This window comes from Puma concolor, chromosome D1 (assembly GCF_028749965.1).
Source record: "Puma concolor isolate L17-30 chromosome D1, mPumCon1.1.hap2, whole genome shotgun sequence".
Classification (NCBI taxonomy): domain Eukaryota; kingdom Metazoa; phylum Chordata; class Mammalia; order Carnivora; family Felidae; genus Puma; species Puma concolor.
In genome coordinates this window covers 77,643,286-77,666,091 of record NC_141676.1, presented here as the reverse complement: position 1 = coordinate 77,666,091, position 22,806 = coordinate 77,643,286, and the positions used below count along the sequence as shown (strand labels likewise).

At 50.4% G+C, this 22,806-nt stretch overlaps 1 protein-coding gene and 2 long non-coding RNA genes across 4 annotated transcripts in view; 2 read left to right on the top strand and 1 right to left on the bottom strand.

Moving 5' to 3' along the window:
- Window positions 1–4,360, top strand: part of LOC147576829 (uncharacterized) — a 5,785-nt gene extending 1,425 nt beyond the window's left edge. For both annotated transcript variants that reach the window (XR_015241187.1, XR_015241186.1), the window contains one exon: window positions 4,047–4,360. This is a non-coding gene — a long non-coding RNA (uncharacterized LOC147576829). The remainder of the gene's footprint in view (window positions 1–4,046) is intronic.
- ENDOD1 (endonuclease domain containing 1) overlaps window positions 1–21,698 on the bottom strand; it is a 27,352-nt gene extending 5,654 nt beyond the window's left edge. Inside the window, exon 1 of the mRNA XM_086678608.1 lies at window positions 21,264–21,698. Within this exon, the coding sequence (XP_086534734.1) occupies window positions 21,264–21,563 (300 nt within the window). The 5' untranslated portion in view covers window positions 21,564–21,698. The remainder of the gene's footprint in view (window positions 1–21,263) is intronic.
- Window positions 19,938–22,806, top strand: LOC112866054 (uncharacterized). Its single transcript, XR_015241185.1, has 3 exons — window positions 19,938–20,074; window positions 20,605–20,921; window positions 22,575–22,806. It is a non-coding gene; the product is annotated as an uncharacterized LOC112866054 (long non-coding RNA).

The window sequence follows — 22,806 nt, the reverse complement described above, 5'->3', positions numbered from 1 at the left end:
GCCCCATAAATAATCTTATAATAAATTCCTTTTTCAAATTTAGTACAAGGAAAAAAAAAATTGTTTCTCTCAATGAGTTGGCCTTTATGCCAGACAGTAAAAGCTCTTAAAACCCATGGGATTTTTTTGTGTATGTGTTGGAATTAAATGACAGGAGAGTTTCAATTTTCTTGCCAACATGCACGTAAGAAAAATAGACTGATAGAAAATTGCAGAGGAGCACCGGAGGGGAAATATTCACCCATTCAGTAATATTTATTAAGCGTATATTATGTGGGACCAGTACTATAGAAGGAAGCGTTAGGACTGGTAACAAAAACCACCACCACGGCCATCAACACTTAATGAGCCCTACACGGCACAATTCAAAGAACTTTACATGTATTACATCAGTGAGTGGCTATGCTAAGTACTCACTCATTTAAACTTACAAAAAAACTAGGTACCATGATCACCTTTTGACAGATGAAGAAACTGAGGCACATCAAGATTAAGAAGCTTGCTCAAGGCCACACCGTGAGTGGTGGCATTACCATGTGAATGCAGAAAGTCCAGCCTCATGGCTGGTATCCTTAATCACTACCTTATTTGCCTCGAAACAGGCCTTCACATTAAGAAATTCACCATCTACTTAGGAAAACAAGACATAGGTGCAAAGTGAAATAGGAAACCAAGAGAAAAACAACAGTGCAGTGTGGTTTATGTTAAATGCCAAATACATGCTATGAAGAAAAAGAACAGACCAATTTGAAAGGAAGGAAGGGCACAATGAATGCAGTCAACGATGACTTCTTCCTGAAGAAGGCAGAAGCTGAGGTGGTATTAGGAGGATGTGCAAGACTTGGATGAATTCAGAGAAACAGAAAGGTCAGCAAGGCTTAACAAGACTTCTACACCAAGGCGTCGGGGCAGAGACCAGCAGCCGGTGAAAATCGGATTCTGACTAAGGAAAAGTGAAAAGGATGGATTGGAACCGGTGGCAGGAAGCAGATTATAAATGGTCTGATATACAGATAACTCATCACAGGATAATTATCACTACCACCTAGTGAATGCTCACTGCATACCAGGCACCGTGGAAAGCTCCATACAAAGCATCTTTTAAATTTTTTTAAAAGTCCTTATTTATTTTTGAGAGAGAGACAGTGTGTGAGCAGGGAAAGAGCAGAGAGAGAGAGGGAGACAGAATGCAAAGCAGGCTCCAGGCTCCGAGCTGTCAGCACAGAGCCTGACGTGGGACTCGAACTCACGAACTGTGAGATCGTGACCTGAGCCGAAGTGGGACGCTCAACCCACTGAGCCACCCAGGGGCCCAGTACGAAGCATCTTTTTTAATCCTGATAGGATCCCCATTACCTTGGATGTGGCCAAAATTGTAAAGCAGCTTTGCCAATGACTACCCTTTGGAAAGCACTGAGCTGCTGCGTTGACTCCTCACATAACCCTCCCAGCGAGGTGTTATCATCATCTTCGTTTTACTCGCAGGAACACGAAAAGTTAAGCAGCAGGTGCAAGGTCATCCAATATGTAAGTGGCAGGGCCAAGGCTTACACCCAGCTTCTCAGACTCCAAAACCCCAGCTCCGCGCCAGCAGCAGTCCATGCCTCTGGGTAAGGAAGGGAACAGGAGAGCCGCAGGGCGGCCATGCTGGAGGACAGGCAGAGGACAAGAGACAACTGGGAAACACAGATGGAGCCGCAGGAGAATCAGTCATCTAGTGTCACATCAAGAGTCAAGGAAGGAGAAAGCTTTGGCTGCAGAAGATCAACAGTGTGGCACCTGCCAGAGGGGAAATGGAAGGATGGGGACGAAAATCAAGGCCTTCGATGATTCCAGAATCCTTAGTGAGACTTCAAAGGGCGATGTCCACAGAGGACTGGGGAAGGAAGACAGGTGGTGGAGGTGACTGGACAGAGCGAGAGCGGACTGCAGACCACTTGTTTGAGAAGCTTCAGGAAAAGACAGGGGACGAGCAGGCCCTTTGCTGAGGAGCAGGTCACGGAGATAAGCAAAGATGGTCTTTCGGCCCCCACACACCACCGAGGGGAAGGGGCATTGGGAGGGTGGGGCTGCTCAGGTCTCTGTGCAAGGGAGCACTTGGGGGCTCAAAGGCATCTATCTCAGGGGCACAGTGTCACTGAGCAGAGCCGGGTCCCTGAGGGTTTCTGGGCTGCGAGGTCCATGCAAACATCAGGGACATGAGTCACCTGGTACAGATTTGCCACAGGGGAGTCTGTCACTGAGTGGGGAAGAAGAGCTATTTGTCGACAGTGACAACGGTCCGCAGGAGGAGAACAACAAACATGGAGGCTCGGCAGCCGTACTCTGCCCCCATCCTTCCCCCTTCCTCTTGCTCTCTCTTCTCAACTCCTCTAAGGTTGCAATCATACCAAGTTCACAAGCACCTTCTCTGCAACAGTTCGGAGGCCTGGCAGGTACAGGGGAGCTCCCTTAACCCCCTTCCCAGCAGCCAGCCTGCACAAGGGTTTTGACGAGACACAGGGTCCCACAGGGCCAGAAGACCAGGAGGTCAGTGAGGGTCCCGGTCAAGACCTCCAAGACCAGTCAGGGGGCTGTGCCATGGGGCAAGAGAGTGGCTGCAGCCCTGAGAGTGTGCACAGGGTCCCGGAATGTCCCAGAAACACAGTGGCACGGAGGCTTTGCAAGAGGGCTGGGATGCCCAGGTGGGGAGGATGGGAATGTGGGAGAAGCTCATCACTAGTCACCAAGATTACTTTTAAAGAGCACACACACAATGGATCCAACAGAAGAAGATACTGGGATTGGGGAGGGGGCGGTGTCTGCATATGCAGGAGAACAGGCTCTTGGGCATTTGTTTCATATATTTTTACAGACTGTAAGGAGCACGAACACTGGCATCATCTCTCTTCAAGTTTATTTATTTTGAGAGAGAGGGAGAGAGAAACCAGGGGAGGGACCGAGGGAGAGGGAGAGAGAGAATCCCAAGCAGACTCCACGCCATCAGCACAGAGCCTGATGCGGGGCTCGATCCCACGAACCGTTATATCATGACCTGAGTCGGATGCTCAATCAACTGAGTAGCCCAGGTGCCCCCAGGACCATCTCTTGTACTTCGTCTGCATAAAGCATAATGGAGACTCTGCGTATTTTAGGTTGTTGGTGGGTGTTGCTTATTAGTATTCTGGTGGTGAGGACACCAATGCCACAGGGGGATGGGACAGCAAAGGGAATGATACTGGGAGCACATGGAGAAGAGTCAGCCGGGGGTGAAGGGACCTCTCCTGAGAACATGGCGGGAAGGGGAGGGGACATGGGGAATTGGTATGGGTCAGTTCTCTGCCGTAAGTGGGGACATGGAGGCAGAGCGTCAGGAGGGCAGGGAAGGTCTGCCAGCCTGTGGTGGTCACCGTGCCAGGGAATTCATGAGAGAGGGCAGGAAAGACGCTGGAAAGAAGGGAAGGCTCCATGGAAGCCAACCAGGATGGGGACAGACCAGCTGTGCTTAGGCCAGAGTTACAGTCTTCATACTGCTTTTGTGCACAGCCGTGACCCACAGGTCAGGGACAGGTGCAGAGAAAGAACTGGTGGGATTGAAGTGGGGCGGCCTTGGCACGGCAAACAGAATTGAAGCACCTCAGAGTCCAGGTGGGCAGGGACAAGAGGGCGGCAGGTGGCAGCCACTGGCACTGCTGATGGAGAGACTTGAGTGGGTGCGAGCGCAGGTGACGAGCAAGATGGGCTCAGGTCCACGAGCAAGACGTGGACCGGGGAGGCTGGGGAGTGGCAGCCAGGTGTGGCTGAGGGGGACGGGACACAAGTGGATGGTCGATTTAGGCAAGCAGAGACAAAGTGGGGGGACAGCTGGCAGGCACTGAAACTATGTTTCTCCATCTGTCCATCCCACTATACTGAAGGGTACGAGACAGTGCCCGATCACCTCTGTGCTCCTGCAGCCAGCACAGCAGCCCTTTGCCATCGGGGAGTGACTGGCAGTTATTGCAAGAGTGACCTCATTTGACCTCTACAACAATCTTCTGATGCACATCATCTCTCGCAATTTGCAGATGAGAAAGAGAGGCTCCAGAGAGGTCAGCTCGTCCTCTGGTTCTGCTCCACGATCCGCCGCATGGAAAAGGTGGTCATCTAGAAGGATCATCAAAACGGTTCTGGAACTTTGTGATGATTCCGAAAGGGGTGGTGTTTCCTCCCCCTGGAGAATCTTAGCCTGAGGCTAGATAAGCTCTCGGCTGGGCTGATTCAGATAAGATCCTGTGATCAGGAGAGACCCCCCGTGAGCGCCTACCTACTCTGTGGGGACAAACAGGCTGTTCTTTTGGGAGTTGTTTTATTTTCAACAAGAGTTAAGTAATTGAATGAGAACAGCTGGTATTCCGATTTTGCTTCTGCGCTGAACTATGATACACACACACATACACACACATACACAGGGACATTAAAAAGATGCTATCATCCCGCTGCCCACCACGAAGTGGGTAAGAGGGCCCCTCCTTACAAGGAACATGAGTGCAGCTGACAGCGGTGACATCGGATGATCTTATCAGACCTGGAGCTGGATGCGCAAACAGGGCCTCTGCACAGTCACGTGCATCAGAATGAACTAGATCTGAGGCCTTGGGTGAAGTCTGAGACAATGTACTTGCCATGGAAAATATGCAGCTCGAGGAAAGAGCTGCCTTTCAGAAAAGTAGCAGGAGGCTGGTGAAGCCTCCATAGCAAATGAGGGGCGTTTGAGGAAGGACAAACCGTAAGACCTTTCAGCTCTCAGGAAGGGAATAAACAGTTCCGGCCCACCCATTTAAGAAGAAAAAAAAATCCTCCCTATTTGGCATCCAAAATATTCTCTATCCCCTTGAGAACAGAAACAGCTTTAGAAGACCTACTAGGATTTTTTTCTTTTTTCTTTTTTTTTTTTTTTTCTTTTGAAAGAGAAACACAGGGCTTTTCATTTCCTGACCAGCCCTTTTGCACTCAGGCAGGCCTTGGGGTGCCCTCCGCCTTCCTCCCTGTGAATCACCCTTCCTCTGGGCCCCCAGGGCCGCTCACACACCTTCCTGCCTGGGGAGGAGCAGGCCTTCCAGCTCTCCTGGTGCTGTGCACACAGTAGGTGTTCAGCCCGTGTCCAGGGTGTGGAGGTACAAAGATAAGCTGCGTGAAGGGTTCTCTCCCCCCGAGTCAGAAGATGATGGAAAAGAAAGAATCAAAGGATGTTCCACTTCCATTTCAACCTTTTCTTGAAAATTTAAAAAAATGAAAAAAAAAAGGGGGGGGGATTAAAAAATGCACCAATCCTAAACTGGCAATACACAGCCGGGCCAGCAAAGGACGCCTGAGGGGAGGCCCATGGGTGGCCTTAGGGACAGACAAGCTCCCGTGGGACTCCTCTGGCTCCTCCTTCTCATGCCTAACTCCAACTTTCAAACTCCTGCTGGGAGTCTACAAAAGTGCCCGAGTCCTTTAAGACCTTTCCAGAACTGCAGTACCTTCTCAGGTTACATCATCCCTGGTCTTCTTTGGTTTCCTTCCTCATTACTCACTGCAGCCTGTTTTCCACTCTGTTCTCTGCTTTCTTTTCCAGAGCAATTATTCTTAGCACTTGACTGTGGGGTACGGAATTCCAAAAAGTCTGTTAAGTTGAGACATTTCTTCCGTTTCTAACTTTTTCCACCTTCTGAGTTCAGACAAGATTAGAGGTTCTTGGGTCTGGCTGCCTGTCACAATCACCTGGAAGTTTTACATAAAATATGTCCGGGCCTCGCCCCAGACCAATTAAATGAGAATTCTGGAGTAGCGAGAGGGCTGGGCATCTAGGATGTTTTTAAAATTCTCCAGATGATTCTAAATTGAGAACCCGCTGGGCTAGATCTTTATCAGATTCTCATTCATCATATGGGTCCCTGGTGGCATTCACTCCTGCCCAGATAGCCACTACAAGAAATGAGTGCTGTCTCCTTAAATCAGTAGTTTTCAGAATTTAGTTTGTGTTAGAAGCACCTTGGTCCCTGTTAAAAATGCAGATTCTTGTGTTTCACACCAGAGGTATATTCAGCAGGATTGGAGTGGGGTTCAGAAGTGCATTTTTACCACCACCCCAGGTGATGCTGATGCAGGGGGTCCATGAACCCCACACCAAAAAACAAATGTTTAAGTCACCCTTGGGTAGTGCCTAGATGGGCTTAAAGATTCACATGAGGGGCGCCCGGGTGGCTCAATCGGTTAAGTGTCTGACTTCAGCTCAGGTCATGATCTCGCAGTCTGTGAGTTCGAGCCCCGTGTCAGGATCTGTGCTGACAGCTCAGAGCCTGGAGCCTGCTTGGGTTTCTGTGTCTCCCTCTCTCTCTGCCCCTCCCCCGCTCGTGCTCTGTCTCTCTTGTTCTCAAAAATAAATAAAACATTAAAAAAAATTAAAAAAAGATCCACATGATCCTTGCGATTTGTGAGAGTATTATTCACAAATTGCAAGAGCTGTGATGACAATACCAAGGGAGAGAATAAAGTATTATAGGGCCATTTAAATCCTCCACCTGTTGGAGCAGTGAATATTCTGATCATCAAACTGTGTAAACATGGATTTCCTACCTTATCCATCCACAGAATAAGAAGTCCTTTTTTTGCTACTTATACTCTTTTGAGCAGATCTCACTATTCTAACATCTTCAATAGTATCCTATATTGCCTGGTTAAATGGCAAACAGGTATATTCAGAAGGCCTCCCCACCCCCTCCAATCTCTTCTCTCAAATCTTCCCTTTCATTCAGCCAAAACAGGCCAATCCGTTCCCAACAACGTCAGTTATATGGATGTAACATGAGTGTTTCCCTGCTTCCCCCTGTATGGGCACCCATGACTTCAGTGGTGGGGGTGCCTCACCACTCCTCTCTGCTGCTTGAACTCCTCCTGGGTGCTCAGGCCCAGCCCCAGCCTCACAGCCCCCATGCCGGGGGTGTCTTTTGGCCTCCCTGATCCTTTCTCCACTCCTCTCTGCCCTGCTCTGTGCCCCAGGAGGCTGGCTCACATCATCTGAGCTCTCATGCCCTCTGGCTTCTGCCTGGAGCAGCCAACGGAAGGGTGGGAAGAGAGAGACCAGAGTATTTATTCCTTGGCTCCCCCTGCACCTGGCTGCTGCAGCTGTGGCTCTGGCTGAGTTTCTGGCCAGTCATGGCTCTCACCAGGCTCCCGCCTGACCCCACGGGCTTGGGATGGTAACAGGTCCCTGCAATGGCTAGGCCCCAGGCGCTTTACCCCGTCTTGCTGACTCCCTTAGTTCTCTGTAAATCGTTTCTTCATTCAATTCTGTCGGTTAAACTACTTTGAGAGTTCCATCTGTTTCCTGCCAGGACCCTGGGTTGAGACAGCCTCTGTGAGTGCTTTCCCAAGATCACAGCTCACACAGTCCTGGGAGGATCAATTCCACCTCAGGGCCTCTGTGGCATGAATTACACACACAGTTGGTACACAGAACCAGTTCTGTTGAGTAGTGAAGGTCCCTCGAGTAATCTAATATGGCCGCCCAAACCAGGCTCCCGCAACCACCAGGTGTATCAGCCCTCGTCAACATGCCACAGTCAACTTCTGTTTCTAAATTAACTGAGTATTTCAGATACTATCTCTAAAAACAGCATTTCTTACCACATGACCTCCTCCTCCTCACCCCCTTGCCAGTCACAACCAAGGGATGGCCAATCTGGCCAGCAACCAATCAGATGGCTCTCTTAGGTTTTTAATCCAACATAATCCAAGAAACTCAGAGACAGACAACAATTAGAGTATGAAGGTTGCTACGTGCAGTTTAGAGTTGGTAGTCAGGCTGACCCATGGGAAAGCAGGAAAACTAGTTAAAAGAGGAGAGTAGGATAAAGACCCTAAAGTCTGTGGGACCATTTGGTTTCTAGAAGTTTCTGAGCTCTGGTTCCTTTGAGGCCTGTGTGTACCTCCGTTGCTATGTCTGTGAATCTACCAGTCATCTGTTACAACAGCCCTACCCTTCACCTGAATAAGCTTGGGTAAGTTTATGATTCATGCACCAACTAGCCTGAAGCATCAGGAGAACCCAGCAAGCCCCCTGTGGGAATTGGGGCAAGAACCTTACAGACATGGAACTTCCCAGACACCTGGATTAAATCTCAGGAACAAAGGAAAGAGACAAAGCTGTCCTGGTTCCAGAAGTCTCGGAACAGACCAGAGGGGGCACCCCACAGACCAGAGAGAAGGAACTTCTACTAAATTCTTCAAGAAAGAATGCATCAATGGGCTAAGTAACATGGAGGACAGCATAGGAGCCACAGAAAAGGCTGAGACCAGTCACAAGAAAGGTAGCATTGGAGCAGGAGTATGGATTTTTGGTTTTTGTTTTTGGCCAGCTCGCATTTTATTAGAGAAATCCAGGATTACAAAGGACTTTAGAGTTAACCTTTGGACCCTTCTTTTTACTGAAGGTGGGTACAACACTGACAAAGCCCCAGCTTTGTTGGTTTTATTGCATCTGCTGCTTGGCCCGACCTATCTTCCTCTTCCATTTGGCCACCTTAGGAGTCTGACCTCTCACTTTCCCATCACAGGCCAGGAAACCATTTCAGAAATAATACTGGGTCAAACCTAGGAGTATGGTCAGCCTCATCCTGGTTGTCTCCAAGGCAGGCATGGTCTGGGAAGCAAAGGTGACTTGTTCATTCAACATGCTTAACGTATATGTAGTGAGGGCTTGGACACAATGCAGAGTGGCCTTTGTACACACTGTCACACCGAATCTTCGTCACTCCCCCATGGAATTGGGACAATTAGCCCCGTGCCACAGATAGGGACTGAACTTGAACTCCCTGAGATTCAGTAACATTTCCAAGGTCACACAGCTGATAAATGACAGAGCTGGGACACAGCCCAATTTTGTCTCCCACTAAGACCCATTTTCTGAACCACTCTGTATGCTCGCTCAGTCTTTGCCCTTTCAGGGCTAACAGTCTACTAGGAGAGAATTAAGCTGGGGTCACGATCTGCCTTCCTACCTTAAGTAACAAGTTACCTGCGGAAAGGGGCTGGGGCTTGTTCCATGACCACGTCTTAGATTCCTAGTTCGTGGCTTAGTACTGGTAATTGAATAAATGGTTTTGGCGTGGAAGAGAATGACGACACCGGGGCGCCTGGGTGGCTCCGTCGGTTAAGCGTCCGACTTCAGCTCAGGTCACGATCTCGCGGTCCATGGGTTCGAGCCCCGCGTCGGGCTCTGGGCTGATGGCTCAGAGCCTGGAGCCTGCTTCCGATTCTGTGTCTCCCTCTCTCTCTGCCCCTCCCCCGTTCATGCTCTGTCTCTCTCTGTCTCAAAAATAAATAAACGTTAAAAAAATTAAAAAAAAAAAAAAAAAGAGAATGACAACACTAATCAAAGAGTCAACCAGGAGCTGGGTACCTGACTACTCATACTCTGCAGTGTTAAAATTCTAGACCCGCTGATCAGGAATGAGTAAGTGAATGAGCAGATAAGAAACGGCGTGGGCTTGTTTCAATCACCGAAAACCCCTGTAATTCCATGCCTACCTCTTAAACCCCAATTCGCTGTCAGAGAACAAATGTGTGATAAACTCTTGTCTCTGTCTGACTGGCTGTGACCACATTTATTACGTACAAGAAGAGAGGAAAAAGTCAAGCACTGGCCTGTGGCAAGAACAGGGGAGCAGAATGGTACCTAATACTGAGAGCAGCAAAAGCAACAGTAATGGGCCTGGTCAGTGAGCCACTCAGGCATGGGACTGAGGCTGAGATATCACCACTGTCAACCAATTTCAGAGTCACCCTCCTCAGAAAACCGGGAAAGGCTCAAAGCCTGTCTCCACGCAAGATTACGGCTATAAGAGGGGCTCAGTTGGGCGTCCATCTTCAGCCCAGGTCATGGGCTTGAGGTTCATGAGTTCGAGCCCCACATTGGACTCTGCTGTCAGCACAGAACCTGCTTCAGATCCTCTGTCTCCCTCTCTCTCTGCCCTTCACCCCCGCCCCCCAAAAAATAAATTTTAGAAAAAAAAAAAGAGATTACAGCTATAAAAAATAGCCTTTCTCCAAAGCCAACTGGCAAAATCCACCCTTCACTTTAAAGATCACTAGAGAAGAGGACTTCACAGCCCTCGGACCCTTCCCCACGGTGTCATAACTCTCGCTGTCAGGAAATGGCTTATTTGCATCCAACCTAAACCCTCCTCAAACTATTAAATCTTATCCTTGTGTTTTAAGCACAAAAGAGACAGCATGTGCTTCTCAACGCTGTGTAATAAATATGATTTAAGGCTAGTAAATCTGCTCTCGGGCAAGATCATTTCCATGTGTTGGACCTTTCCTCCTGGGTTTTATGAACATCGCTCTTCTTCGAGTTCCTCTCGATGTGAGACTACACGGCAGCATGGCTGAGTGACAGAACACCAGGTGAGACATGAGGAGAGCTGTCAGCTCTGTCACCTCCTTGCCTTGTGACTTTGGGCAGGCCAGCAAGTCTCCTCTAAGAGGAGAAGGATCACCGCTGCTCAGGAGCACAGGAAGGGAGAAGAAGGTAAGATTATTTCAGGCTGTCCGTGAGTTACCTGGATGCCGACTTGAAAGAAATAGACTTTGCATGTGGAGGCCCCAGGCCTTCTATTTCTAAATGCAATAAATTATTTTTGTGTATGTGCAAATTCACTCATCCAGAGCCCCTCCACTCTCCCACTCCATGGGTATGACGGTTGTTTGAGGGGCGTGCTAGAGTCCAAAAGGGCCCTGAACCTTGTTGACTAGAATAAAGAGTAGGAGTGCCTCCACGCGTCTCTATGTGTAACAGAAATCTCTGGAATGTTAGCACACACGCACGCAAATTGTAAAGATTAGTTCGTTATCTGCGTGAAATGAGACCCTTTTCCTTATATACTTCTAGAATGTTCGAACAATATTTTTACCATAAGCGTATGTTATGTTTATAATCCTAAAAACCCTTAACATGACAAATAGGGGCCATCACCACACACAGCTGAGATGTATCTCGGGCTGCCGGGCTATAATAGGAATAGGACGGCCCGCCCAGCGTTCGAATTTCACTGTTGCTGTTCAATCCATATTCGCAAAGCGCTCAGCATTCAGCGACACTCCTTAATTACCGCCCAAGTGCTGGCATTGGGCTAGACCGTGGGGCTGGCAAAATCCAGCCCACCACCAGTTTTCGTAAATAAAGTTCCCTTGGAACACAGCCGTGCTCGTTCACGTATGTATTGTCTGTGGCTGTCTCTGTGCTGTAACAGCCCAGCTGAATCGGTGCATCAGAGACTACACGGCGAACAAAGCCTGAAGTGTTTACTATTTGGCCATTTATAGCAACAGTTTGCCGGTCCCTGCGTTAGAGGGCGAGGATTTGACAGCAACAATAGCCCTGTACCCTGCCCTCACAGACCTTAGAGTCTAGCTGGGTGGCGCTCAGTTAGTTCCACAAATAACTGTGCAACTGTGACACGCTAGCAAAGAAAGGTATGTTTGGTACTACTAGAGAGTATTCTGGGCAGCTGACCTGTTTGGGAATATCCCGGAAGACGAAAAACAAAACCAAAACAGCGGGTACGGAGGCCCTATGATGGGTGTGAAAAAACAGCAGCACCACACCCCACAGAAGTAAGCCAAAGTGGCTAGAAGTAAAGGCCTGGCAATGTGTGTGACACCAGATAAGGCCAGGCGGGGAACAGGAGCCACGCGTGCCGGACTCCGGAGACCACGATAAGGCCTTATCTTTATCTGAGAAGAAATGGGGAGCCTTGGAGAGTTTCCGCTGAGGCTGTTGGAGGCACGATGGGATTAATGATCTGAGAGTATTTCTCTGGCTTCTGAGTGCAGTAAATTCAGAGATGTGGGTAGAAAGGGTTAACCAATGGGGAAGCTGCTTTGCAGAGCCCTAGAGGAAGGTGAGCAGACTTGGGCCTCCAAAGTGCAGAAGGCAGGGGTCACAGGAGTGAGGTCTGTCCAGCTGAGGTGCAAGAGCAAGGTCACAAACCACACCAAACGGTGCGCTTGGCCATGAAGGAGGCCTCTGTTGTCCTGGGTGCCACGGCTCCAGATACAGTGGAGACGCTCCAGAACAAGTAAAGGCGTACCAAGGTTCACAAACCCGGCTTTCCCTTCCCCGGCTTCCATGTATCTGGAGACTACAGTGGATGCCCAGTCTTTCAGAAACATCAACAGTGGCCATTTCCTTACATGGCCCAGTTCTAGCATGCATCCTGGCCAATCCGCTCAAAAAGCTGATGTGATATGGGTTGGCTTCTTCCCTCAGTTATGAATGTTATGACAAGGGGACTTCCGGAAACCAATGTTGCCATTGCCCAGACACAGCGGGAAGGCTCGTTGGCCAAGCTGCGTTAAAACCAGGTTACCTAGGACGTAAGGGCAAAGGTGAGAACTTGCACAGGGGAAGGACTCCAGTTTACTAACAGTCCTAAAGGCAAAAAAGGAATTTCTGTACTTTTAAAGAGGTGGGGTGTGCTAAGTTGGAGCAAAGTCCCTCTCCTGGTCCCAAAGCAGGGTGTAATACATTACTGGGCTATGCAGTTTCAGAATGTGCTGGGTTCAGCCTGGCTTTCCTTCTCTGGGGAGCCAGGTTCGGTGCACCGGAAGGATTCTCGCACTCGCTAGGACCGACAGATGGATGAGTGGGTTCTCTCTCTCTGTTCCAGAGGTGGGGCTCTGGAGGGTGTAGTTTGCTGGCACCTTTTCCCTCAGGCAACTGGCACCTGGTCCGGAGCTGGGCTGTCAGGCTCATGCGTGGCACCCAGCCCACCTCCAGCAGCCAACAGCTCCACGCCCCGACAAGACCCAAGACCCCGCCCTTATCCTGGCCACGCTCACCGAGACTCGGGACGATCCTTGTGGTTTGAAGGAGTTTTTAGGTGATCCACTGGGGAATCACCTTATAGAGAATGTCTGCTTGCATAACGGCCATAGGAATGCCCAGGACGGATTAGAACAGAGCAAGACTGCAAAAGGAGGCAACAGCGCCCTCAGCCCAATGAGGCACTTACAGATCCTGGGACCTGCCGTGGCTATAGGCACGAGGGTGCTCCTGGAGGCTGCGGGCACTGATGTTCATTGGCATGTGGCAGTGGGGCTGGGAACATGCTCTGTTGTAAAAAATCCTGATGGGGGCGGGGGGGGGGCCTGGGTGGCTCAGTCAGTTAAGCATTAAGCTCAGTTAAGCTCAGGTCGTGAGCTCGCGGTTCGTGAGTTTGAGCCCCGCATCAGGCTCTGTGCTGTTAGCGCAGCACCTGCTTTGGATCCTCAGATTAAGTGAGATTACGTGTGAAAACACACCTAGAAAAGTGCCCTGTGTGAGAAAGTACTCAGAGTTCTAGGCCCCCACCTGAAGCTCTGCTCAACACCCAAAGGCATCTCACCCTTAGCACATCTAACACACCAGCTCCTCCCTTAGTATCCTCACCTTATTCACAGGCACCTCCATTCTTCCAGGTGTTCTGGCCAAAGTCCTGGGGGTTATCTGTGACTCCTCCCTTTCTCTTGCTCTCGGCTCTTCCTTTAAAATATACTCTGAGCTAGAAAGAATGCCAGCCCCGGTGGTCCAAGCCACCACCATCTCTTGCCCCGATTATTGAAACCACCTAGCTAGTCTCTCTGCTCTGCCTTTGAACCCTTATGGTCTGTTCTCAATGCAGCAGCCAAAATGACCCTATTAAAATGTAAGACAGAGCACGTCAAAAACCCTCCGCTCAAAGTGGGCACCATGGTATCCCATCTCATCCCATCTCACTAAGAAACCAAAGGCAGGTTTCTTACAAATAGCCCACAAGGCCCGAAGTGATCTGCTATCTCCCACACCACCTCTCTGACCTCATCTCCTGCTACCCTCCTCATTTCTCCTTCTCTCGACACATTGGCCTCTCTCTCAAACGTGAGGAACACTCTTGCCTCAGGGCCTTTGTACTTACTGTTCTCTGCCTGGAACATCCTTTCCCCAGATACCTGCATGACTGGCTTTGTCACTTCCTTCAGGTGTGTATACAAAGTCACCTCCGCAGTGATGTCTCCCCTGAAAGCCCTTTAAAAACTTCACCTTTTCCCGGATAGGTCAAATCCTCCCGCCTTGCTTTATTTTTCTTCGCCCTTTCACTATTTAACATGCCCTGTCTTTTATTTATTTATTTTATAATCACCTGTGCTCTCCAGTAGATATTAAGCTCCACGAGAGAAGGTATTTTTGTCTGTTTGATTCACTGCTCTATGCCCAGGGCCTAGAAGAGTGCCTCACACATAGCAGATGCTCGAATAAATATTTGTCGATTTAGTGAATTAAGTGACAAAGTGCCCAGGGCTCTGTTAAAGCATTAGGTGTCCCTGCCAACTGAAAATCAATCAAAACTCAAGACCAATCATCCCTAAAATTAAGGTACAAGTCAACTGGAACATGTAATTTAACTTATATTTTCAAATACTATGTCAGCCATCTGTTTACTCTCCAAAATGAAATGTACCATATTTCTCCTTTTGACTGAAAGTATAGAATGTCCTCAGCCTGACCTCTTTTGATTGAGCCACACTTCTGTCCGGCACTGGGTCAATAGAAGCATGGCTGGAATACTAATGGTGCTTCTATTTTTGGTTCGCCCCATGAGTCGTTTCTTTTTTACTTTTCCTTCCTTTCAGTGGCCAGATATATCAGCAGGCAACAGATCATTGCTGCCATCAGATGTCAAGTTCTACAGAATCAAAAGGGTACGTGGCCACCCAGGAGACACGATCTACACCTTGAAGGGGAAACCATTCTTGAACTAACAGTGATTCCAAGAGCACGGCCAGATCACGGGAAGCAAAACCACTGGCAAATGGGAGGATCTCTTTTCTCATATTCTCACTTGTACTTTAAAAGTTTCACTGACAGTTAAAAGGAAGAGACGTTTGAAACCCAAAGAATACAATCCTTAGTCAAGGAACGATCCATTGAATCACCAGGAGCTAATAATTGAGCTACTGACAGGCTGACACAGGGATTTTCAGAATGGTCCATTAGAAGCAAAGCCACAAAGCATCCGGAGACCTAGATGAATTCAGTAAAGGAACAGCCCCAGTCAGTCCATTCGGAATCTGGAGAGAAAATACAAACACTGGATTTGGGAGATGGTACAACGGAGTGGAAAGGGTAGTAAGAGCTTGGGAATCCGACAGCCATAAACTCTAATCCAGGCTCTGCATCTAGCGGCTTGTACACGGTAAGGAATCAGTAAATGATAGCTCCTTTCTGACCTATCCAGATTTAAGTGTGAACACTTGACGAACGGTGTCCACGGCTGTTTGAGGACAAAATATCCCTGAAATGTTCCGCCAATGTAGGGCAAGTACCTTAACTTGCCCCTGAGGATGACCACAAATCAGATGGGAAGGCCGAATTCAAAGATGAGGAAAAACCCAGAAAAGGAAAAAAATGCAAGGCAAGGTAGCCTGTGTGACTCTGGCTTTTGCTATCTGTGCCCCGGTAAGGAAGACATCGCGAGTGACTGACTTGGGAAGCATCCCTCTGAGTAGGCGCTTCCCAGACTTCTCACCCGGGCTCAGCACAATAGATTGCAATGCGATTGCTCACTGTTTGTTTTGTGACAACACACCTCTTGGTTACTCAGGACAGGGAGGACCTCAGAGGCGTGGGTTCAAGCCCCACACTGGGTGTAGAGCTTCCTTAAGAAAATAATCTTAAAAATGTAATAGGGGCACCTGGGTGGCTGTCGGTGAAGCATCTGACACTTAATTTCAGCTCAGGTCATGATCTCACAGTCGTGAGATTGAGCCCCACGGCGGGCTCCGCACTGGGCATGGAGCCTGCTTGGGATAGCCATCCTTCCACCCTTCCTTCCTCTCTCTTTCTTTCTCTTTCTCTCTCTCTCCCCCCTCCTTTTGCCCCTCCCCTGCTTGCACTCTCCCTCTCTCAAAAACAGTAATAAAAAAAGGGGGCGGGCTCAGTTGGCAGAGCATGTGATTCGATCTCAGGCTTGTGAGTTCAAGCTTCAGGTTGGGCACAGAGCTTACACAAATGAAGTTTTTCAATTAATAACACCCATTAGAGTAAGAACTTAATAAAGTATACACACTAATATTTACTAAGACCTTACCGTACTCTGGGTACCGTGCTACATGTCTGTGTGTGTTACCTTGTGCATTTGTCACAACCACTCTATGAAAAACACTATCATTGCCTTTAATGTACAGATCAGAAAAACAGGACTGGAAGAATTTAAGGTCCCATAGCTTATAAGTGGCAGAGCAGGGGTCTGAATTCAAGTCTCTTAACTAGAAAGTAGGTATCGGAATTGTCCTGTTTGCTGTTAGAAATGAAAGATCCAGAACTTAATCAAGATTCTAAGTTGTGATGACTGTTCACGTTTACTAAGATTTGAAATACGACCTTATCGGACCCTTTAGGAAAACGCTTGTGTAGTTCACCAGGACATACCCTTCACTCCAGAGCCACCGACATCTAAGCAACATTTATGTGGCCAAATATGTGCTCCCACTGGTCCTACGATCATTGGGAAAGAGAAATAGAGTAGAAATGAAGATCCCCATATAAAAGAGGAGGAGGAAAGCCCCATGACCATTAACGCAGTGGATTCACTGTGAGGTCAAAGGATCTCCACGACGTACTGAAAGAGCATTGAACTAAGAGCAAAGGGTCATGAGTTCAAATCCAAACTGTGTGACATTGGGCACATCAATTAACCTCTCTTCATCTCTCCAACTAAGACAATGACATCAGAGTATTTTTGTACGATTAAAAAAGTGTAAGCTAATATAAAGCCAGATCCATTCAGTATTCATGTTTAAAAACTGGTAGGATCTTAAATGTCGGTCTCCAGCATGAATTGACAATGTGCTTGAAAGGCATCACCGATACCTTATCCAAAATGTCTTCCATTAAATGGCAAGGAATTGAGAGACTAAAAGGTGTGAGGCTCCTGGTACCATACCAGAAGCCAGTTCTCAAGTCTCTGGGGTCTTGACTGGAAGCCTTCCAAACCATCCTCATCACGCTAATGGGATTTTCTCATCTCTTTTTTGCCTTTTCCCCCATTCTCAATTTAACCACATTCCACATAAAACCTACAACAACTCTCTGTTTTCTCGGCTTCCTTTTAAAGTTCTCCTTCTGTGCCTCAGAAGATCCCATTTAAATTCTTCCAGTGTGGGCGGATATGGGGATCCTATATCCGACACCAAGGAGCTGCTGTCTAGACAAGAGATCCAAGTCATTTGCGTTCCAAAGGCCAGAGCAAGGACTAATGGGGTGGACTTAGAAGAGGGTTCCAGCTCTCCTTATGGACATGTTTGTATTAGTGGCTGCTGGCCAGCTATGGGGCAAGCCCCTGAAGCCGTACATGTCCCCCCAAGAAGGCTCAAGCAGAGCATCTCCCTGACTGCTGCCTGATTGAGCCTAAGAGTGAATTATTTTATTCAACACTTATTAAGACTGTCTGTGTCCCAGGCACTTAGGAACATAAGCATGATGAATAAGGGTGCAGCATTCACTTCTCAAGGGCCACTGAGACAGACACTTAAGTAGGCAATTATAAAACAATGTGGGAAGTACAAAAAAGACAGAAATTATTGGAGCACCGAGCAATGGACCAAAATCAGGTGGACAATTCTTTCTGGAAGAGATGACACCTGAGAAGTCTTAAAGGACGGAGGAGAGGAAGAAGTGACGGGCCAGATGGGGGTAGTAAAGAAAGGATTCTGGGCACAGGAAAGGAGCATGGGGTCCCTGGGTGCCTCAGTCATTTAAGCGCCTCTTTTTTTTTTTTTTTTTTAACGTTTATTTATTTTTGAGAGAGAGAGACAGAGCGTGAGTGGGGTCGGGGCAAAGAGAGAGGGAGACACAGAATCCGAAGCAGGCTCCAGGGTCTGAACTGTCAGCACAGAGCCCATCGCGGGGCTCGAACGCACAAACTGTGAGCTGTGAACGCACAAACTGAGCTGTAATCGGTGCTTAACCAACTGAGCCACCCAGGCTCCCCTTAAGCATCTGACTCTCGATTTCAGCTCAGGTCATGATCTCATGGTTCATGAGTTGGAGCCTCATGTCAGGCTCAGGGCAGAGCCTGCTTGGGATTCTCTCTCTCTCTCTCTCTCTCTCTGCCCCTCCCCTGCTCATGCTCACGTATGCTCTCTCTCAAAAATGAATAAATTTAAAAATTAAAAAAAAAAAAAAAGGAATGAGCAGAAGTGACAAACAGTACAGAAGCAGAAGTACAGACAGTACAGTTTTATGAGAGGCAGGCCAGGCGGCTGGATAATACTAGAACATAGAATGTGAGGGTGTGGAGGAGTGAGAACAAGGCTGGAGCCGGAGATAGGAGCCAGGGCACGGACGGCCTTGTAAAGCTGCATCCTGCAGAATGAACTTTGTCCTGTAGGTGCAGGGCAGCCAACACCTTGAAGGTTTTAAGCACAAGAGTGCCCAAGTTTCTATGATCTTCAAGTTAGGAGCTTGCTTTTCCCAAGGGAAACTGCAGGACAGCTATGAAAGGTGCTGAATTGGGCTTTGGGAGCCTCGGGGCCAGGGCCGCCCTGACTGACTCATTACCCAAGGCAAGCACCGCGCTCCTTTGGCCTCCTGCCTCTCCCTCGCCAGTCTGCTCTTGGTAAAGCTGACCTCATAAAAAGGTGATGTGGGCACAGGGCAACTCAGCATTACCAAGTGCTCTGAAGCAGCCAGAGGCCCACTGAGCGAGCCCTGAGCATGGTTCTGCAGCCGGGACCCGGGCGGGGAGGCAGGCCTCCGGGAGCAGGCAGCAGTCAGGTCTGCCGCAGTGTGTCCCGAGCCGCCTGCAGCTCCCCCTCCCTCCTTCCTTCCCTGCTTCCTCATACCCTCTGGCTCCTGGCCCACTTCACCGAGGCCGGGTGGGAAGGGGACCCAAGCCCGTCTTGCAGAGGAAAACATCAGCCACTGCCACCTTTCTGAGCTCCCCGGCTGGGACCTCCGGCCTCCTGTACTGTTTCCAAACCACTGTTCATCTCAACGCTTCGAGATGCCATTTGGAACCATTTCCCCCCTCCTCTCCCATCCCCTTCCTCATTTCCTGCCCCGGGGGCTCCACCGCCTGGATGACTCAGTTCCGCCCACGAAACCTGCTCCTTTGTGACTCCTTCTGTAACTGCATAAATGGCTCTGCCTCACTACACCTTCCTTAATCACTCCTTCACACCCGACCTCTCCCTTCCATTATTCCCCTTTACTCTGAACACTTGAGCAGACTGGCAGCTGCGTTCTTCTACTAGTTTAGTAATCCCAACCCCTCCCCACGCACTAACCCCTGAAGCCGCCACTCTCACTCTTGATGTTCCTCCTCCTTTCTGTCTCTCTTCTGAACTCTGCCTCATCCTTCCAGGCACAGCACCAATGTCACGCTGACCCTAAGGCTTTCCCCTATCACCCTGGAGACAGGTGAAATCTAGTAGGATTTTGTTTACCTTTATGGGTTTCGCTTATGTCCTAAAAACAGCTGGTACTTATATGCCAGGCATCTCTTAGGGAACTTTATATAGTAACTCATTTAATCCTCAACACCACCCCGTCATTAGCTCTAAAATAACCTGGCCAAGTTTACAGCTAGCTGAGAGGAGCTGATTCTCGAACCCACGCAGCCCAGCTCTCATCAGCTGATTCTTCACCTGCACACTAGGAAACCTTACAGCTCAAGGGGCATCCTCTGTGCTCCTGGTACCCTAAGAGCCTGGCACCCAGCAGGTGACTGATGACTAAATGTGCTCTGAATTGAACTGAAATTTGTTTAGCGTGCCTCCCTGTGTCCTCCTCGCCATGTGTATGGTCTCCTTAAGCTGTCCACGAGACCCTCAAGGAGAAAGGACTAGATCATCTGTTTCCTGACAGGGGCACAATCGTGACGCATAATGATCTGAGGGATATGCAGAGAGCTCGAAGGGGTGCAGCTGAGGGCAAACTAAGTTTAGATCAATATATGTCTTAGGTGTGTACAAGTGAGAAAGGTTTTTTCCAATGCCTGATCTCATAGGCCCTGACATCATAGGCTATGGAATGGACACGGAGAGGAAGGTAAGAAGACTGAGGTGCAAGAGTGCAGGAGACGCGGCCAAGCTCTCAGAGCTAGAAATATCTGAATGACATTGCAGGGATTACAATCCAGGGCTCTGAATGAAGCACCTGAAAGCCAGTCTGTTCGCCCATGTGGTTTTGGCCAGCTGTGACTATCAGGAATGAGTGGGTTGAGTGGGTAGCTCTGCTCCCAGCTGGGGTGGGGGGGGGGGTGGTCTTGGTAGCTGGGGCAGGTGCAGGAGACAAGGTGGGAGGACGGTGAGAACTGACCAAAGGGGACCCTGGCTGGGTGTGCAGGGAGGGGGGTGGCTAGGCAGACCTGGGGCAGGATGTATTAAGGCAGTTCAGCAGGGCCTCTGGGAACCTTTTACAGTGTTTGGTCACCCACACCGACAGTACAGGACACTCATGACATGATTTCCACGTGGTCTGATAACGTAGCTAGGAAGAGTCAGGTAAAACTTGTTTGCCCTTCCCAATAGTTGGACAGTTTCCCTACGATTTGTAATTCTCCCATTGCATTTCTACAGATATGTGCCTTTATGGTCCTAACTCAACGCAACTTCAGACCGAATGTACTCGATGTCGTGTGCACAAGGGGTTTTTAGGCTCAGGTGGCCTCTGCAAAAGAGAAGCTTTTCCATAGTAGAAAGGGCAGTGAACACCTGCCCCATCTTCCCGGCTGGGCAGACTTCCACAAGTCTCTTCACTCCCTGGGCCTTGATCTCCTCTTCTGCAAAATGGGCATGAAAATGCCCACCCACCTACCCAGGCCCAAAGAACTGTGGCAACGACCTGCGCCAAGGCCTGGGAGCTCCCAGCCGAGGCTTTCGGCTGATCCGAAATGGTCAGTCTCACGCTCCTCACTGGTCAGGAAATGAATGAGACACTGCAGATGTCTACCCCGAACTGTAGGGGAGAACCACTTCCCACTGGGGGCCTCGGGGTGGACGAGGGCGGCGGCGCGGCTTCTCCGGAGGCTCGCGGGTGGCCAGGCTCTTGCCGTGGCTTAGGGGTGGGGGTGGGGTGCGGCGAGGAGGCTCGGAAACCCGGGGTTCCTGACCTAGCGGCGAAGACGCGGGGCCGCCCATCCCCGCCCGCGCCCCCGCCCGCGCGCTCGCCCTCGCCGCGGCTGCAAAGCGCCCTCGGGGGCCAGCCCCGCGCCCGGGCTCGGGCACAGCTCGCTCACCTGCGGCTCCACCAGCCAGCGGGGCTCCGCGCCGCCAGCCGCGGGGCGCGCCGCGCGGAACGCCGAGTACACGGGGATGCGGTCCCGGCTGCTGTACAGGGTGGCGAAGCGCTCCGCGCCCGCGGAGCGCTGACAGATCTTCACGTGGGCCTCGGCCGCCAGCCCCGCTGGCGGGGTCCCGGCGTAGAAGAAGCGGTCACATTCGCCGAAGCCGGCTTCCTCCTCGCCCACCAGCCGGCCTTCCAGCAGCGCGGCCAGGGAGAGGAGGCTGCCCAGCGCGAGCCAGCGCGCGGGCCGCATGGCGGCCTCTGCGAGCGCGGCGGGGCCGAGCGGCGGCCGGCCGGGGGGGCGCGCGGGCTCTGCGGGCCGGGCCGGAGGGGAAGTCGGGACCCGGGCGCGGCGGGGCGAGCGCTCGGCGGGGCCGGGCGGGGCGGCGGGGCGGCGGGGCGGCGGGGGCGGGCCCGAGTCCCGAGGCCGCGCCTCCCTCCCTCCCACGCGCCCGCCCGCGCGGAAGATGGCCGCGGAGGCCCGGGGGGCCGGGACTCCGGGGGTGCGGCGGCGTCCCCGGCTCGCTCCCCGGCCTGCCGCCGCACCGCCTCGCCTCTGCGGGCCGCGGGGACGCGCCCCACGGGTGGGAGAGCAGCGTCGGGTCGGCCCGATCCGAGGGGGCTGGGAAGTGACGGTCCCCTGGGCGGGGCGCCGAGAAGCCTCCGGAGCCGGCGCGCTCCGGGAGCCTCCGGCGATGCAGAGACGCGGCGTGAGATGCTTGCGGCAAAGCGGAAGGCCCAACCGCCCGCGCACCTGTAAAACTTTGATGTCATTTTAGCGGATCAGAAGCCCCGAGACTCAAACTGAGAAATCCTGTTATAGCAAGTTCCTAACCTAGGCAGACAGTGCAGCCCTGCTGTGGTTTACTTGATGCAAGGCTTAGAAACAAAACCAAAGCCTAGAAAGGACACCAACCGACATCGTTGGTTGATGGGTTTCTTTGATTCATTGCTTCATTCATCGCACTGAGTGCGTACACGCCAACCTAGGTTGGGCCCAAGGGTAAGCAAGAACGGGGTCCCTGCGGCAGGGAGCCTGCTCATTAATCAAAGAAGCGTGTTAGTAAAGGAATAATTAAAAACGGAATATGGAACTTTGAGAAACTGGCTGCTCCCAATTTGCTTGCTTGCCCTCCAAAGATAAAATTATAATATTGTGCTTACTTTTGTAAATGACACATATCCTGACCCCAAGATTCTGGAACATACTACAGGGTGGAAGTGGCTTGATCTAACTGAGGTTTTTGCTGACTGCTCATTCCAGGGCATGGCCATTGTCAGGAGCATCCGCTGGTCACTGCTGTCTCCCCGTTTGGATCGCCTCTGGTCCTTCTTTCCGCTGACTCTCTTCTCCCAGGGTAGGAGACTTCACATCAGATCCTCTTAGACTTCTGCACCCATCCCCACATCAGTGGGGCTTCAGTTGATAGCCTTCAGCAAAAACTTGAAGAGGAAAATTGATGGCTGATGTGGAATAAAATGGCATGCTACCTACA